The sequence below is a fragment of the Hylobates moloch genome, unplaced genomic scaffold, assembly GCF_009828535.3.
Source record: "Hylobates moloch isolate HMO894 unplaced genomic scaffold, HMol_V3 SCAFFOLD_1, whole genome shotgun sequence".
NCBI lineage: Eukaryota > Metazoa > Chordata > Mammalia > Primates > Hylobatidae > Hylobates > Hylobates moloch.
The window spans coordinates 40,801,226-40,819,490 of NW_026652276.1; the positions used below are offsets into that span (position 1 = coordinate 40,801,226).

General features: G+C 38.6%; 1 protein-coding gene across 2 annotated transcripts in view; it reads left to right on the plus strand.

Moving 5' to 3' along the window:
* Window positions 1-7,034, plus strand: part of TRAK2 (trafficking kinesin protein 2) — a 76,589-nt gene extending 69,555 nt beyond the window's left edge. For both annotated transcript variants that reach the window (XM_032754963.2, XM_032754962.2), the window contains exon 16: window positions 3,029-7,034. In XM_032754963.2, the coding sequence (XP_032610854.1) occupies window positions 3,029-3,704 (676 nt within the window). In that variant the 3' untranslated portion in view covers window positions 3,705-7,034. The remainder of the gene's footprint in view (window positions 1-3,028) is intronic.
* The last annotated feature ends 11,231 nt before the right edge of the window (window positions 7,035-18,265 follow it).

An 18,265-nucleotide genomic window follows, 5' to 3' on the forward strand; every position in this document is an offset into this window, starting at 1 on the left:
CTACTGTATTACAAGGAAATAATACAGGTTAAAATTATCCAAAGGAAGAAAGGCATAGGGCAGAGTCTTGGAGGATTCTACATGTGTCCTTAGGATTCATTACTCTCCTGGTATTGATATGTGACTGTACACACAGAATATTACCAGCCAGGGAAGTTCACGCAAGTATTAGTGTTTACAGTCTGTCTGTATTGAGGCTTCATTGTGTAGGTATGATTGATTGAACTCAGTTCAACAGAGTTGAACTCATGTGGCCAACTGATACCACATGACTCAAAGGCCCTACCCTAAATCACGTGGTTGGTCTTTTTGGCATGGCCATTCCTCACCCTAAGACTATTGAGTGTGGCCTGTCCACCCTAAGATTTAGTGTGATCAGCCTCCACTCTAGCCAAAGACACTCCTATTAGTTGTGACATAGATTGCCTCCAAGGAGCGGAGGGCAAAGGCCAGACCTCTCTGGGCAAGGCCAAATTATTTACTACATAGGCTAGAACTTGAATATTCTAATATATAGTCCCTTATTGAGCCATATTGATGCCATTTCCATCCTAACAATTCCCAAAAGGATCTAAGGTAGCTTTTAAAGATATGTAGAACATGTAACAGTGTACAGTTACTGATGTGTTTGTTGCCTGTTCCTTTATGTTTACCAAGGATAACTACTTTAATTACTTTAAGTGCATTAAATAATAATGTTAACTAGAAGTAGAAAAGAAAGATGTTGCAAAGGGGAATCAAGAGTAAGGATATAAAATGGGTAAAAGAATAAAGCTAGTGTGCAAATTGTACCATAAAGTCTTATGTTAGCCATGTTAGCTTGCTAAGGTTAGCCATGTATTTGAGTCTTAACTTTCTAGCTGCTAGTGTGGAGGGAAATAAGATTATGATTCACCATGTCTATAAAATAGAAACAAATGGATTATTTAGGGAAGCATTTGGATGATATCCACTAAAGATCCCAATAAAGTCTGTAACAAAAAGAATCTGCATTTTTTTCTACATTGTTCTTATAGTCATCAAGATAACAAGTTTTACAAAATTGGTTCTTGAGGAGACTCTTAATACAGGTTGATGCCATTATATGAAGTGTACAGTTTGGGTAAGGTCAGGCAGTTCTAGAGTCTAGTAGAAATAGGGAGATTAGAGACTGGGAATACAATATATAGACTGTTCCATATCAGAGGCTTTTAGTTGGACTGGTTTGACCAGGGAGTCAAACTTATTTGAATTTTGCCGTTTCTATACAAGTTGGTACTTTAGAAAGTTTGTTAATTTTAAGCTTACATTTTGTTCATAATCTTTAAAATTTTTGATATCTTGATATTTAATATATTGAGTATTTTGTGTTGAAGTGAAAGTTGATCTATTAAATACTGGTAACATTTGTTTTGCCGGGAAATTGGCTAAAGAAGTACCATCTCTATTTCATCACCGTTTCCTCAAGTACATGATTTGTTAGTTTTTCTTTTCAACTAAGCATAGAATAAGAATTTTCGCATTTGATTATTATAAAAGTAGGCAAGGCAAGTATGTATTGTGTAAAGTAAACTGAGGCATGGAAGGTTGAGGTGACTGGTCCTAGGGCAGACAACTAATAACCCAGCTGGGGCTATATACCCAGAGTTAGCCAAACTGCAAGATTTACAGGGCCAGTCCTCTGCACAAGCTCACCTTCACTTCCGTATATTCAGTAGTATTACTGAATACTGAAGTAATACTGAAGAAGTATTACTGAATACTGAAGTAATACTGAAGAAGTATTACTGAATACTGAAGTAATACTGAAGAGGTGCTACTGAATACTGAAGTAATACTGAAGAGGTGCTACTGAATACTGAAGTAATACTGAAGAGGTGTTACTGAATACTGAAGTAATACTGAAGAGGTGTTACTGAATACTGAAGTAATACTGAAGAGGTGTTACTGAATACTGAAGTAATACTGAAGAGGTGTTACTGAATACTGAAGTAATACTGAAGAGGTGTTACTGAATAGTGAAGTAATACTGAAGAAGTGTTACTGAATAGCTGTCGAAGCTATTAGTTATTTTTAATTTCCTAAAAACACATGTTTCAGGTCAAGGTTGAGAAAAATTCATTCTATGGATATTTTTATACTATTATTGTTTGAAATTAACATTTCTTGAGAAAATGAAATTTAACAATTAGAAGTTTATTATTTCTCAATGAAATAAAAGATTAAAAAGAAAGAAACTTCTCCCAGAAGAGCTTTCATGTTTAATTGTGAAAGATTGTATTTCTTTAAAAGTTGGCAAACTGTTTACCCATGGATTATTGTCTCAATGTATCTCACTTTATGGAATGGATATATGAATAAACATTCTTTTTTTTTTTTTTTTTTTGGGGCGGGGGAGGCTCGGTCCGCCCAGGCTGGAGTGCAGTGGCGCAATCTCGGCTCACTGCAAGCTCCGCCTCCCGGGTTCACGCCATTCTCCTGCCTCAGCCTCTCCGAGTAGCTGGGACTACAGGCGCCCGCCACCACGCCTGGCTAATTTTTTGTATTTTTAGTAGAGACGGGGTTTCACCCTGGTCTCGATCTCCTGACCTCGTGATCCGCCCGCCTCGGCCTCCCAAAGTGCTGGGATTACAAGCGTGAGCCACCGCGCCCGGCCATGAATAAACATTCTAAAGATTACTTTCCTTAATCTTCAAATTTCTTTGCCTTCTATCATAAAATTCAATTGTATTTCTACAGATGTACGTTTTAGAGTTAAAATTTAAGAGTAAAGTTATCTAAGAGTATAGCAATACCTTTACATATCCCACTGAAAAGAAATATCTTTCAATAAGTTAATTACTAAGTTACAAATTACAAATAATTAATCGTTGAAGTATCGTCAAAATTTTCATTCCCCAGATCTGTTCCACAGCATACAGTTACGGATGTGTTTGTTGCCTTTTACTTGATGTTTACCAAGGATAACTACTAAAATTTCTTTAAATGCCAGCTTGGAGCTTGCTTTTTATTCTTAAACACTGTCTCCCACTTTTTTTTTTTTTTTAAGCTCTGGGTTCCCTTCATTATCCTGTGGAAGTAGTGGTAGCAGTTCATCCAACACGACTGTGAATTCTCCTGCCTTGTCCTATAGACTCAGCATTGGTGAGTCCATCACCAACCGACGAGATTCCACTACAACCTTCAGTAGCACCATGAGCTTGGCCAAACTTCTACAAGAGCGAGGCATCTCTGCCAAAGTGTACCACAGCCCAATTTCAGAGAACCCCCTCCAGCCTCTCCCTAAATCCCTGGCTATCCCTTCCACACCACCAAATTCACCATCTCACTCGCCTTGCCCTTCTCCTTTATCCTTTGAGCCTCGAGTGCATCTCTCTGAAAATTTTTTGGCCTCTCGACCAGCTGAGACATTCCTCCAGGAGATGTATGGCTTGAGACCCTCCCGGAACCCTCCTGATGTTGGCCAGTTGAAGATGAACTTAGTGGACAGGCTGAAGAGACTGGGGATAGCCAGAGTGGTCAAGAACCCTGGTGCCCAAGAGAATGGAAGATGCCAGGAGGCAGAAATTGGTCTTCAAAAACCAGATTCTGCTGTTTATTTAAATTCAGGTAGCAGTTTATTAGGTGGACTAAGGAGGAATCAGAGTCTTCCAGTCATAATGGGTAGCTTTGCTGCCCCAGTTTGCACATCCTCACCCAAAATGGGTGTCCTGAAGAAGGACTGAGGTTCAGCAGTTAACTGACCTCTTATACAAGTTAGCACATGAAGGATAGATATGCACTGAAACATGTGGTCTGGTCTGACTTGAGAGAAAAGGAATGTTGCACAAGGGTTGTGAATGTGAAAGGGGGAATGGAGGAATGGAAATAAATTGGGATGAGCTCTAATGGAGGAAGTCGGGCAAATTGAAAGTATAAATGAATGGGCCATGAGTGTTCAGAGGGAGAAAAGAAAGGTTTAATATACTCCTTCAGTTGAGTTTTCTTGTCTTGAACATAAAAAGTGAATACAAATAAATTCAGTAATACTAAAACATTCAGAGATACTGAACTTGCTGGCACATTTACTTCTGGTAAGCATAAAGCAGAGAGAACCCAGGTTAGAAGGATGGGAAGAGAAAAGGAGCAGTTTTATTGCTTATAGAAAGCCATTCTGAAGGGTTGGTGGAGTAAGCTCAGTCTATTACTGAGACAATAGTGAGATGGCTTATATGCTTCCCCTGTTAATATCTGGTTAAATTATGTATCCATCAAATGGTATGCTCGCAGCATTAGCAAAATTAGGAGTTTCATCTTTTTCATTGAATCACAGTTGGAGACTCCTATTTTCCTTTCTGTTTTCAGGCCTTTGAGCCCCTGGGAGCCCAAATAACACTCAATTATTTTGTATTTATGATTAATAAAAGTTCATTTTTTAAATTCGTATTTTTATACAACCTCCAAAAAAAAAAAACAACTGGGTAGAGGGTGGGAGGGATTTACTTTTAAGAAGCAAAATGTGAGTAAATTGGAACCAAGAAAACTTGTTTTTAGAATATTTCTTCTGAATAAGTACAGTAGCCAAGGAATGCAAACATAATTGCATGTTTTTAAAAATTCCTTGGAGGCTGGAAAGGGTTAAGCCAGAAGTGCAATCAATAGGAATTAGGGAATGTTGTATATTTATATATGTAAACTTTTTTTTGTAAGAAAAGTTGGTTACAACTAAACCAACTTTTTCCAAAGTGCGCTATGCATATTTTTAATGAAAGATGACATGTATTTGCACAAAAATCCTCAGGCACATTAAATTATTGTAAACTGAAGTAAAACCCAGGTGCTTGCTTTGAGATTGTGTTTTTTTTTTCCTAATGTAAAATAAAATAAAACACATCTGCCTTCTTGATATTTATAGAATTAGAGAATAAACTTTTTAATGGGGGAGTCAAAGCTTTTTCTTTTTCTCTAAGGTTCTTTTTTTTTATTCAAACTGTATGAAATGGCAAAGTGAGGCTCTGGGGTTAGATTTCAGCATTCAGCAGTTGACACGGGCTAAGAAATGGAAAGAAGTAGATCTGTTTTTTCTCAGCGTTACTGAGCAAAGTCTGCTTCTCATCAGATAAGATGGCTTTGTCTAGACAGCACGCAGTTCAGAAAGAAATGTCTTTATACAAAAGACATGATAGAGAAAAGATGAGAGAGGGGACTAATTATTTTGTTTATGAAAATGGCAAGTAAATTACTTGATCTTTTTGGTGCTTAATTTGCAATGTTTTGTTCCTTTGTCCTGACTTAAAGGCAGTTTTCTGAAGAACTCTTGACTCTTGCTCCTATGGTTCCCATAGGCACACCTATTCCCAGGCCAAGGAGAGTCCTTCCTTTCCCCTTTTGAGGCGTCCCTGCCATCCCCCCACTTAGAACTATGTGCTCAAAAAAGCCAACATGAATGCAGTGGTAAAAATGTGTTAGTTTCTTATACTTTTTAGAATCTCTTAATAAAATTTTTCTAAATAAATTCCACAAAAACAAAGGGTGAAGATGGTCTCTCCCTTTCATTCCTCTTCACTCAGTTGTGCTGAGGTCAATAGAGCGTACACATTCAGAAAGGATTCCAGCAGGTTTATATATGAATATAAGTGTCCCTGGATGGGGCAGGCATTAAATAGAAGAATCCCTGCTGTTTAAATTTCCCACATATTCCAATTCACTTTTAAAAAATACCGTTTGAATTTGTATTTCATAAAGTGACTCTGGGGTGCTTACTTTAGCCAATTCTTAAAATTTTTTATTTGTTCCCTAAGAAAGTAATTAATGTTTCTGTTGCCTGGACAGTTACAGTTACAAGAAACATCAGGAAGTAGGAAACTGTAGGGCCAGAGAGTAGTACAACGTTAAATTGTCAGATTTGTGTGTATTACATAAACCTATAAATTGAACTAGATCTTGCCGTGCTCTGTATTGAGTATAATTTGTATACTTTTTTATAATTAATGACTAAATGATCACTTTGGAGGCAGGGTGGTGGGGTGTGTTAGCAGCCAAATAAGCACATCTGATCAAAAAGAACCAGACTTAGATTTTTTGTAAGTACATTGATGTTGATGTTCCACCAGAAACACCTTAATTGTATACTGTTGGGTAATGTCTCTAGAAAGGAATCCTGTCTTAAAACTGGGTTTTGCTGTTTTTTGAAATTTCCACCTAAAATCATTTTTGGTATATCCTGATAATCTCTATAATACTAGAATTGTCTGCAAAATATAGTAAGAAGAATTGGAGCCTAATAGCTGGTTCCTCCCAATTTATCTGTTATGTTTTGGTCCTATTCACATTTTAGTTTTTTCTATGATAAAAATTGTATGTGTACTTTCATACCAGTATAGGAAACCTCAATCTTTTTTTTTCTCCTTTAAGAAAGTTTTCAGTGATTATACCTCAGGTATTTCTGAGTGTCCTGTTGTCTAGTAGGAGAAATATCTTCCTGAGCTCAGAATTAAAAGTTCTCCTAAATTATGAAGGTCCCAAATCTTGTGTAAATAACCTTAGGCATGAGTCCTTACGGAGAAGTTAATGACCATTGATAAAGTACTTTTTTAGAAAATGTTGTGCTGTATGTTCTTGATTTGACATAAATGAAGACTTTGGCAAGGGAGGAAATAAGTTAAAAGGCAGCTTACAAGAGCCTATTCCCTATAAAGGGTATAATTTTACACAGTACTCAAAGCTTGTTATCTTTTCTGACCATTTTAGTACAGAATTAGTACTTGGTGGTTACTAACATCAACTTGTGACATCTAGAACTAGGGCTCTTAGTGTTTAGTGGGCCACTTCTCTGATGTTAGATGCGTGTAGACCTGTACTCCACATGCAACCCAACAGTAGTGCAGTGTGATAACTGAGCAGTCGCATGGCAGAGGACATCCCCCTCAGAGTGGGCACAGGTGCCCTCTAGGGCAGCCAGGGGAATACTGTTGTTCGATACCTGGGATTTGACTTTGTCAAACAGCTCTTTGTGCACCTATCTTTGTTTTGTCAAATGTAGATCAGTTAATAAACATGAGTAGCTTGAATTTTCATTTGTCTCCCTGTGTCTTTGTCCCAGCTGTTTGCACAGGTAATCCTGTACTAAATCTTTTCTGTTATGTTTTTGGTTAGAAAACAACCTCTACTTGTCAAACCAACACATACACAAGAAACCACTAATAGTAATAATAAACAGATCTTAATGTATTTTCCTTGATATTTTTTAAAATAGAATAGACAGTATCTATGTATACCATAATACTTCCTTAGCAAAAGTAACAGCAACATAAAAATAAAAATCTAAAGTCATTGATATGCAGATACCAAGTTTGAGAAGATTCAGGAAGTATGAAGCAGTTCTTTTCCTGTAGTCCACAGTTTTCTGTTGATGCTCTTAGCTATTTAAAAGTTGTTTCCAAGAAGCTAAATTTGACAATTGTTAGACTCTAACAGAAAAGGTCTTTTGATACTCTGTCTTCTTCACAATTTAATTTCTTTTTTTTTATAATTTCCATTTTTATTTTAGATTCTGGGATATATGTGCAGGGTTGTTACCTGGATATATTCCATGAGGCTGAGGCTTAGAGTATGATTGATCCTGTTACCCAGATACAGAGTATAGCATCCAATACGTAGTTTTTCAACCCTTCCCCCCTCCATCCCTGCTGTAATAGCCCCCAGTTTCTATTGTTGCCATCTTTATGTCCTTGAGTAGCCAATGTTTACCTCCCATTTGTAAGTGAGAACATGCAGTATTTGGTTTTCTGTTTCTGGGTTAATTTGCTTAGGATAATGGCCTCTACCTACATGCATGTTGCCATGAAGGACATGATTTCAGGGTTTTTTATGGCTGCATACTATTCCGTGGTGTATATATGCCACATTTTCCTTATCCAGTCCACCATTGATGGACACTTAGGTTGATTCCATGTCTTTGCTATTGTGAATAATGCTGCGATGAACATGAATGCATGTATCTTTTTGTAGAATGATTTATTTTCTTTTGGTTGTATACCCAATAGTGGAATTACTGGGTTGAATGGTAGTTCTGATTTAATTTCTTTGAGAAATCTCCAAACTGCCTTCCAAAGTAGCTGAGCTAATTTACATTCCCACCAACGGTGTATGAGCATTCCCTTTTCTCCACAGCCTCGCTAGTATCTGTTTTTTTGTTTATTTGTTCATTATGAGACAGAGTCTCGCTCTGTCACCCAGGCTTGAGTGCAGTCGTGCAATCATGGCTCACTGCAACCTCAACCTCCTGTGCTCAATCGATCCTCCCACCTCAACTTCCCAAGTAGCTGGAACTGCAGGCGTGTGCCACAATGTCCAGTTAATTTTTGTATTTTTTGCAGGGACAGGGACTCACCATGCTGCCCAGGCTGATCTCAAATTCCTGAACTCAAGCAATTCTCCCGCCTTGGCCTCTGAAAGTGCTGGGATTACAGACATGAGCCACTGCATCTGGCACATATTATTATTATTATTATACTTTAAGTTCTGGGGTACATGTGCAAAACATGCAGGTTTGTTGCATAGGTATACACATGCCATGGTGGTTTGCTGCACCCATCAACCTGTCATCTACATTAGGTATTTCTCCTAATGCTATCCCTCCCCTAGGCTCCCACCTCCGACAGGCCCCGGTGTGTGATGGTCCCCTCCCTGTGTCCATGTGTTCTCATTGATCAACTCCCACTTATGAGTGAGAACATGCAGCGTTTGGTTTTCTGTTCTTGTGTTAGTTTGCCGAGAATGATGGTTTTTAGCTTCATCCATGTCCCTGCAAAGGAAACAAACTCATCCTTTTTTATAGCTGCATAGTATTCCATGGTGTATATGTGCCACATTTTCTTTATCCAGTCTATCATTGATGGGCATTTGGGTTGGTTCCAAGTTTTTGCTATTGTGAACAGTGCCGCAATAAACATACGTATGCATGTGTCTTTATAGTAGAATGATTTATAATCCTTTGGGTATATACCCAATAAAGGGATTGCTGGGTCAAATGGTATTTCTAGTTCTAGATCCTTGAGGAATTGCCACACTGTCTTCCACAGTGGTTGAACTAATTTATACTCCCACCAACAGTGTAAAAGCATTCCTATTTATCCACATTCTCTCCAGCACCTGTTGTTTCCTGACTTTTTAATGATTGCCATTCTAACTGGAGTGAGATGGTATCTCATTGTGGTTTTGATTTCCATTTCTCTAATGACCAGTGATGATGAGTTTTTTTTCATATGTTTGTTGGATGCATAAATGCCTTCTTTTGAGAAGTGTCTGTTCATATCCTTTGCCCACTTTTTGATGGGGTTGTTTTTTTCTTGTAAATTTTTTTAAGTTCTTTTTAGAGTCTGGATATCAGCCCTTTGTCAGATGGATAGATTGCAAAAATTTTCTCTCATTCTCTAGGTTGCCTATTCTCTCTGATGGTAGTTTCTTTGGCTGTGCAGAAGCTCTTTAGTTTAATTAGATCCCATTTGTCTATTTTGACTTTTGCTGCCATTGCTTTTGGTGTTTTAGTCATGAAGTCTTTGCCCATGCCTATGTTCTAAATGGTATTGCCTAGGTTTTCTTGTAGGGTTTCTATGGTTTTAGGTCTTACGTTTAAGTCTTTAATCCATCTTGAGTTAATTTTTGTATAAGGTGTAAGGAAGGGATACAGTTTCAGCTTTCTGCATGTGGCTAGCCAGTTTTCCCAGCACCATTTTATGAAATAGGGGATCCTTTCCCCATTGCTTGTTTTTGTCAGGTTTGTCAAAGATCAGATAGTTGTAGATGTGTGGTGTTATTTCTGAGGGCTCTGTTCTGTTCCCTTGGTCTATATATCTGTTTTGGTACCAGTACCATGCTGTTTTGGTTATTGTAGTCTTGTAGTATAGTTTGAAGTCAGGTAGCGTGATGCCTCCAGCTTTGTTCTTTTTGCTTAGGATTGTCTTGACTATGCAGGCTCTTTTTTGGTTCCATATGAAATTTAAAGTAGTTTTTTCCAATTCTGTGAAGAAAGTCAATGGTAGCTTCATGGGGATAGCATCAAATCTATAAATTACTTTGGGCAGTATGGCCATTTTCACGGTATTGATTCTTCCTATCCATGAGTGTGGAATGTTTTTCCACTTGTTTGTGTCCTCTTATTTCCTTGAGCAGTGGTTTGCAGTTCTCCCTGAAGAGGTCCTCATGTCCCTTCTAAGTTGGATTCCTAGGTATTTTATTCTCTTTGTAGCAACTGTGAATGGGAGTTCACTCATGATTTGGCTGTTTGTCTGTTATTGGTGTATAGGAATGCTTGTATTTTTGCACATTAATTTTGTATCCTGAGACTTTGCTGAAGTTGCTTATCAGCTTAAAGGAGATTTGGGGCTGAGACATGGGGTTTTCTAAATATACACTCATGTCACCTGCAAACAAAGACAATTTGACTTCCTCTTTTCCTAATTGAATACCCTGTATTTCTTTCTCTTGCCTGATTGCTCTGGCCAGAACTTCCAGTACTATGTTGAATAGGAGTGGTAGGAAAGGGCATCCTTGTCTTGTGCCAGTTTTCAAAGGGAATGCTTCCAGGTTTTGCCCAGTGTGATATTGGCTGTGGGTTTGTCATAAATAGCTCTTATTATTTTGAGAAATGTTCCATCAATACCTAGTTTATTGAGAGTTTTTAACATGAAGGGCTGCTGAATTTTGTTGAAGGCCTTTTCTGCATCCATTGAAATAATCATGTGGTTTTTGTCATTGGTTCTGTTTATGTGATGGATTATGTTTATTGATTTATGAATGTTGAACCAGCCTTGCATCCCAGGGATGAAGCCACTTATCATGGAGGATAAGCTTTTTGATGTGTTGCTGGATTCTGTTTGCCAGTATTTTGTTGAGGATTTTAGCGTCAATGTTCATAAGGGATATTGGCCTGAAATTTTCTTTTTTTTGTTGTGTCTCTGCCAGGTTTTGGTATCAGGATGATGCTGGCCTCATAAAATGAGTTAGGGAGGATTCCCTCTTTTTCTATTGTTTGGAATAGTTTCAGAAGGAATGGTATCAGCTCCTCTTTGTAACTCTGGTAGATTTCGGCTGTGAATCCATCTGGTCCTGGGCTTTTTTTAGTTGGTAGGCTATTAATTGCTGCCTCAATTTCAGAATCTCTTATCAGTCTATTCAGGGATTTGACTTCTTCCTGGTTTAGTCTTGGGAGGGTGTATGTGTGCAGGAATTTATCCATTTCTTCTAGATTTTCTAATTTATTTTCATAGAGGTGTTTATAGTATTCTCTGATGGTAGTTTGTATTTCTGTGGGATCAGTGTGATATCCCCTTTATCATTTTTTATTGCATCTATTTGATTCTTCTCTCTTTTCTTCTTTATTAGTCTTGCTAGCAGTCTATCTATTTTGTTGATCTTTTCAAAAAATCAGCTCCTGGATTCATTGATTTTTTGAAGGGTTTTTTTGTGTCTCTATCTCCTTCAGTTTTGCTCTGATCTTAGTTATTTCTTGCCTTCTGCTAGCTTTTGAATTTGCTCTTGCTTCTGTTATTCTGTGGGAGTCTAAGTCTTTTTGTAGGTCTCTAAGACTTGCTTTATGAATCTGGCTGCTCCTGTATTGGGTGCATATATATTTGGGATAGTTAGCTCTTCTTGTTGCATTGATTCTTTTACTGTAATTCCCTTGTCTCTTTTGATCTTTGTTGATTTAAAGTCTGTTTTATCAGAGACTAGGATTGCAACCCCTGCTTTTTTTTTTTTTTTTTTTTTTTGCTTTCCATTTGCTTGGTAAATATTCCTCCATCCCTTTATTTTGAGCCTATGTGTGTCTTTGCATGTGAGATGGGTCTCCTGAATACAGCACACCGATGGGTCTTGACTGTTTATGCAATTTGCCAGTCTGTGTCTTTTAATTGGGGCATTCAGTCCATTTATATTTAAGGTTAATATTGTTATGTGTCAATTTTATCCTGCTGTTATGATGCTAACTGGTTATTTTGCCTGTTAGTTGATGCAGTTTCTTCATAGTGATGATGGCATTTACAGTTTGGTATGTTTTTGCAGAGGCTGGTAGTGGTTTTTCCTTTCCATGTTTAGTATTTCCTTCAGGAGCTCTTGTAAGGCAGGCCTGGTGGTGACAGAATCTCTCAGCATTTGCTTGTCTGTAAAGGGTTTTATTTCTCCTTCACTAATGAAGCTTAGTTTGGCTGAATATGAAATTCTGGGTTGAAAATTCTTTTCTTTAAGAATGTTGAATATTGGCCCCCACTCTCTTCTGTCTTGTAGGGTTTCTGCTGAGAGATCCACTGTTAGTCTGATGGGCTTCCCTTTGTGGGTATCCCAAACTTTCTCTCTGGCTGCCCTTAACATTTTTTCCTTCATTTCAACCTTGGTGAATCTGACGATTATGTGTCTTGGGGTTGCTCTTCTCGAGGAGTATCTTTGTGGTGTTCTCTGTATTTCCTGAATTTGAATGTTGGCCTGCCTTGCTAGGTTGGGGAAGTTCTCCTGGATATTATGCTGAAGAGTGTTTCCAACTTGGTTCCATTTTCCCTGTCACTTTCAGGTACACCAATCAAATGTAGATTTGGTCTTTTCACATAGTCCCATATTTCTCGGAGGCTTTGTTCGTTTCTTTTCCGTCTTTTTTCTCTAATCTTGTCTTCTCACTTTATTTCATTGAGTTGATCTTCAATCTCTGATATCCTTTCTTCTGCTTGATCAATTCAGCTATTGATACTTGTGTATGCTTCTCGAAGTTCTTATGCTGTGTTTTTCACCTCTATCAGGTAATTTATGTTCTCCTCTGAACTGGTTATTCTAATTAGCAATTCATCTAACCTTTTTTCAAGGTTCTTAGCTTCCTTGCATTGGGTTAGAACATGCTCCTTTGGCTCAGAGGAGTTTGTTATTACCCACCTTCTGAAGCCTACTTCTGTCAATTCGTCAAACTCACCCTCCATCCAGTTTTGTTCCCTTGCTGGCAAGAAGTTGTGATCCTTTGTAGGAGAATAGGCATTCTATTTTTGGAGTTTTCAGCCTTTTTGCAGTGGTTTCTCCCCATCTTCGTGGATTTATCTACCTTTGATCTTTGAAGTCGGTGACCTTCGGAGGAGGTCTCTGAGTGGACATCTTTTTTGTTGATGTTGATACTATTCCTTTCTGTTTGTTAGTCTTCCTTATAACAGTCAGTCAGGCCCCTCTGCTTCAGGTCTACTGGAGTTTGTTGGAGGTCCACTCCAGACCCTGTTTGCCTGGGTATCACCAGCAGAGGCTGCAGAACAGCAAAGATTGCTGCCTGTTCCTTCCTCTGGAAGCTTTGTCCCAAAGGGGCACCTGCCAGATGCCAGCCAGAGCTCTCCTGTATGAGGTGATAGATGCATGGTCGGCCCCTACTGGGAGGTGTCTCCCAGTCAGGATACACGGGGTTCAGGGACCCACTTGAGGAGGCAGTCTGTCCCTTATCAGAGTTCGAACGCTATACTGGAAGATCCGCTGCTCTCTTCAGAGCTGCCAAGCAGGGACATTTATGTCTGCTGAAGCTGCGCCCCTAACCAACCCTTCCCCCACGTGCTGTGTCCCAGGAAGGTGGGGATTTTATCTGTAAGTCCCTGACGGGCTGCTGCCTTTTTTTCAGAGATGCCCTGCCCAGAGAGGAGGGAATCTAGAGAGGCAGTCTGGCTGCAGCGGCCTTGCTGAGCTGTGGTGGGCTCCACCCAGTTCAAACTTCCCAGCAGCTTTGTTTACACTGTGAGGGTAAAACCACCTACCAAAGCCTCAGCAATGGCGGGTGCCCCTCCCCCCACCAAGCTGGGCCGTCCCAGGTCGATCTCAAATTGCTGTGCTGGCAGCAAGAATTTCAAGCCTGTAGATCTTAGCTTGCAGGGCTCTTTGGGGATGGGACCCGCTGAGCCAGACCACTTGGCTCCCTGGCTTCAGCCCGCTTTCCAGAGGAGTGAGCTGTTCTGTCTCACTGGTGTTCCAGGTGCCACTGGGGTATTGAAAAAAAAAAACTCCTGCAGCTAGCTTTGTGTCTGCCCAAATGGCCACCCAGTTTTGTGCTGGAAACCCAGGGCCCTGGTGGCATAGGCACCAGAGGGAATCTCCTGATCTGTGGGAGCATGGGAAAAGCACGGTATCTGGGCTGGAGTGCACGGTACAGTCCCTAATGGCTTCCCTTGGCTAGGAGAGGGAGTTCCCCAACCCCTTGTGCTTCCCAGGTGAGTCAATGCCCTACCCTGCTTCAGCTCACCCTCATTGGCCTGCACCCACTGTCCAACCAGTCCCAATGAGATGAACCAGGTACCTCAGTTGGAAATACGGAAATCACCTGCCTTCTGCATTGATCTCACTGGGAGCTGTAGACCGGAGCTGTTCCTATTCAGCCATCTTGCCTAGGGCTTCCACATATCTTATTTTTTGACTTTTTAATGCTAGCCATTCTGACTGGTGTGAGATGTTACATTCACAGTGGTTTTGATTTGCATTTCTCTTATGATTAGTGATGTTGAGCATTTTTTCATGTTTGTTGTCCACTTGTATGTTTTCTTTTGAGAAGTGTTTGTTCATGTGTTTTGACCATTTTTAAATGGATTTATTAAGTTTTTGCCCATTCAGTTGTTTAAGTTCCTTGTAGATCCTGGATATTAGACCTTTGTCAGATGCATAGTTTGCAAATAATTTTCTCACATTATATAGGTTGTCTATTTACTATTGAGGGCTTAGTCATAAATTCTTTCCCAAGGCCCATGTCCAAAATAATGTTTCCTAGGTTTCTTCTAGGATTCTTACAGTTTGAGGTCTTATATTTAAATCATTAATCCATCTTTGATTTTTATATATGGTGAAAGGTAAGGGTCCAGTTTCATTCTTCTGCATATGGCTGGCCAGCTATCCCAACACCATTTTTTGAATAGGAAGTCCTTTTCCCACTGCTTATTTTTGTTGACTTTGTCAAAGATCAAATGGCTGTAGGTGTGTGGCTTTATTTCTGAATTCAGTATTCTGTTTCACTGATCTATGTTTTTGTACCAATACAATGCTCTTTTGGTTACTGTAGCTTTGTAGTGTAGTTTGAAGTCAGGTAATGAGATGCCTCCAGCTTTTCTCTTTTTGCTTAGGATTGCTTTGGCTATTTAGGCTCTTTTTGATTCCATATGAATTTTAGAATGCTTTTTTTCTAGTTCTGTGAAAAATGATATTGGTAGTTTGATAGGAATAGTGTTCACTCTGTACATTGTTTGGGGCAGTATGGCCATTGTAATGATATTGAGTATTCCTATCCGTTATTATAAAATATTTTTCCATTTGTGTCATCTGTGATTTATTTCAGCAGTGTTTTATAGTTCGTCTTGTAGCCATCTTTCACCTCCCTGATTAGATGTATTCCTAGGTATTGTGTGTATGTTTGTGTGGCTGTTGTAAGTGGAATTGTGTTCTTGATTCTGCTCTCAGCTTGATTGTTATTGCTGTATAGAAATGCTACTGATTTTTGTATCCTGAAACTTACTGAAGTCGTTTATCAGTTCCAGGAGGCTTTTGGCAGAGTCTAGGGTTTTCTAGGTATACAATCATATCATCAGCAAAGAGAAATAGTTTAGCTTATTTTCCTATTTGGATGCCTTTTGTTTCTTTCTCTTGCCTGATTGCTCTGGCAAAATCTTCCAGTACTGTTTTGAATAGGAGTGGTAAAAATGGGCATCTTTGTCTTGTTCCTGTTCTCAATGGAAATGCTTCCTATATTTGCCCGTTCACTATGATGTTGATTGTGGATTTGTCATAGATGGCTCTCATTATTTTGAGATAATTTCCTGTGATGCCTAGTATCTTGAGACATTTTATCAGGAAGGGATGTTGGATTTTATCAACAGCCTTTTCCGCATCTATTGAGATGATCATATGATTTTTTTTTTTTTTTTTTTGAGACAGAGTCTCACACTATCACCCAGGCTGGAGTGCAGTGGTGTAATCTCGGTTCACTGCAACCTCCACCTCTAGAGTTCAAACAATTTTCCTGCCTTAGCCTCCTGGGTAGCTGGGATTACAGGTGTGTGCCACCATGCCCAGCTAATTTTTGTAATTTTAGTAGAGACAGGGTTTCACCATGTTGCCCAAGCTGGTTTCAAACTCCTGACCTCAGGTGATCCACCTGCCTCAGCTTCCCAAAGTGCTGGGATTACAAGCATGAGCCACCCTACCCGACCTGATTTTTGTTTTTAATTCAATTCTGTTTATATGGTGAATCACATTTGTTGATTTGCATATGTTTAACCAACCTTGCATTCCAAGAATGAAGCCTACTTGATTATGGTGAATTAGCTTTTTGATGTGCTGTTGGATTCAGTTTATTAGTATTTTGTTCAGGACTTTTGTGTCTATGTTCATAGAGATTACTGGCCTTTAGTTTTCTTTTTTCATTGTGTCTTTGACCAGTTTTGGGATTAGAATGATACCAAAACTGGCTTCATATAATGAGTTAGGGAGAAGTCCTTCCTTCTCAGTTTTTTTGAATAGTTTCAGTAGAATTGGTACCAGCTCTTCTTTGTACATCTGGTAGAATTTGGCTGTGAATTCTTCTGGTCGGGGCCTTTTTTTGGTGGTTAAGTTTTTTATTACTGATTCAATTTTGGAACTCAATGTTAGTCTATTCAGGCTTTCGATTTCTTCTTGATTTAATCGTGGGAAGTTGTATGTTTCCGGGAATTCCAGAAGTTGTAGGTTTCTAGTTTTTGTGCATAGAGGTGTTCATAATAATCTCTGAGGATCTTTTGTATTTCTCTCAGTTATAATGTCACCTCTGTCCTTTCTGACCAGGCTTACTTGGATCTTCTTTTCTTTGTTAATTTAGCTAACAGTCTATCAGTCTTGTTTATTTTTTTCAAATAACCAACTTTTGGTTTCATTAATTCTTTGTATGGATTTTGGGGTCTCAATTTCATTCAGTGCTGCTCTGACTTATTTCTTTTCTTTGCTGGCTTTGGGATTAGTTTGTTCTTTTCCTGTTTCCTCTATGTGTGATGTTAGATCATTAATTTAAGATCTTTCTAACTTTTTGAGGTAGGTGTTTACTGCTATAAACTTTCCTCTTAAATACTGCTTTTGCTATATCCCAGAGATTTTTATATATTGTTTCTGTTTTCATTAATTTCAAAGAATTTTTTTATTTCTACCTTAATTCCATTGTTTACCCAAGTGATTGAGGAGCAAGTTGTTTATTTTCCATGTATTTATGTGGTTTTGAGCAATCTTCTTGATACTGATTTCTATTTTTATTCCACTGTGGTCTGAGAGTATGGTTGCTATGATTTTGATTTTTTTTTTAAATTTCTTAAAACTTACTTTATGACCAAGCATGTGGTCAATCCTGGAGTCCGTTCTGTGTGCAGATGAGAGGAATGTATATTCTGTGGTTGATGGGTGGAATATTCTGTAGATGTCTATTAGGCCAAATTGGTCAAGTGTTGAAGTTAAGTCTAGAATTTCTTTGTCGTTTTCTGCCTCAGTGATCTCTCTAATGCTGTCAATGTGGTGTTGAAGTCCCCCACTACTATTGTATGGATAAGTCTTTTTGTAGGTCTAGAAGTACCTGTTTTATGAATCTGGTTGCTCTATTGTTGGCTGTGTATATATTTAGGGTAGTTAAGTCTTCTTGTTGAATTAACTCTTTATCATTATGTAATGCCCTTCTTTGTCCTTTTTTTTTACTGTTGTTGGTTAAAAGTGTGTTTTATCTGATATATGAATAGCAACCCCTACCCATTTTTTGTTTTCTGTTTGCATGGTAAATCTTTTTCCAGCCCTTTACTTTGAGCCTATGGATGTCATTAATGTGTGACAATGGTCAGTTGAAGGTAGCAAATGGATGGCTCTTGTTTTTTTATTCAACTTGCCACCCTGTGCCTTTTAAGTGAGGTGTTTAGACCATTTATATTCAAGGTTAATATTTATATGCAAGGTTTTGATCTTATCATGAGATTGTTAGCTGGTTGTTTTGTAATTTCTGTGGTGTGGTTGCTTTATAGGATCTGTGGGCTCTGTTCTTAAAAGTGTGTTTTTGTGATAGCAGATATCATTCTATCGTTTCTGTATTTTGAACTCCTTTAAGAATCTTTTGTACAGCTGATCTGGTGGTAACATATTCCCTTAGCTCTTGCTTATCTAGAAAATATTTTCTTTCTCCTTTGCTTATGAAGCTTAATTTGGAGGTATATGACATTCTTGGTTGGAATTTCTTGTCTTTAAAAATGCCGAGAAAAGACTTCCAATCTCCCCTGGCACGTAAGGTTTCTGCTGAGAAGTCCATTGTTAG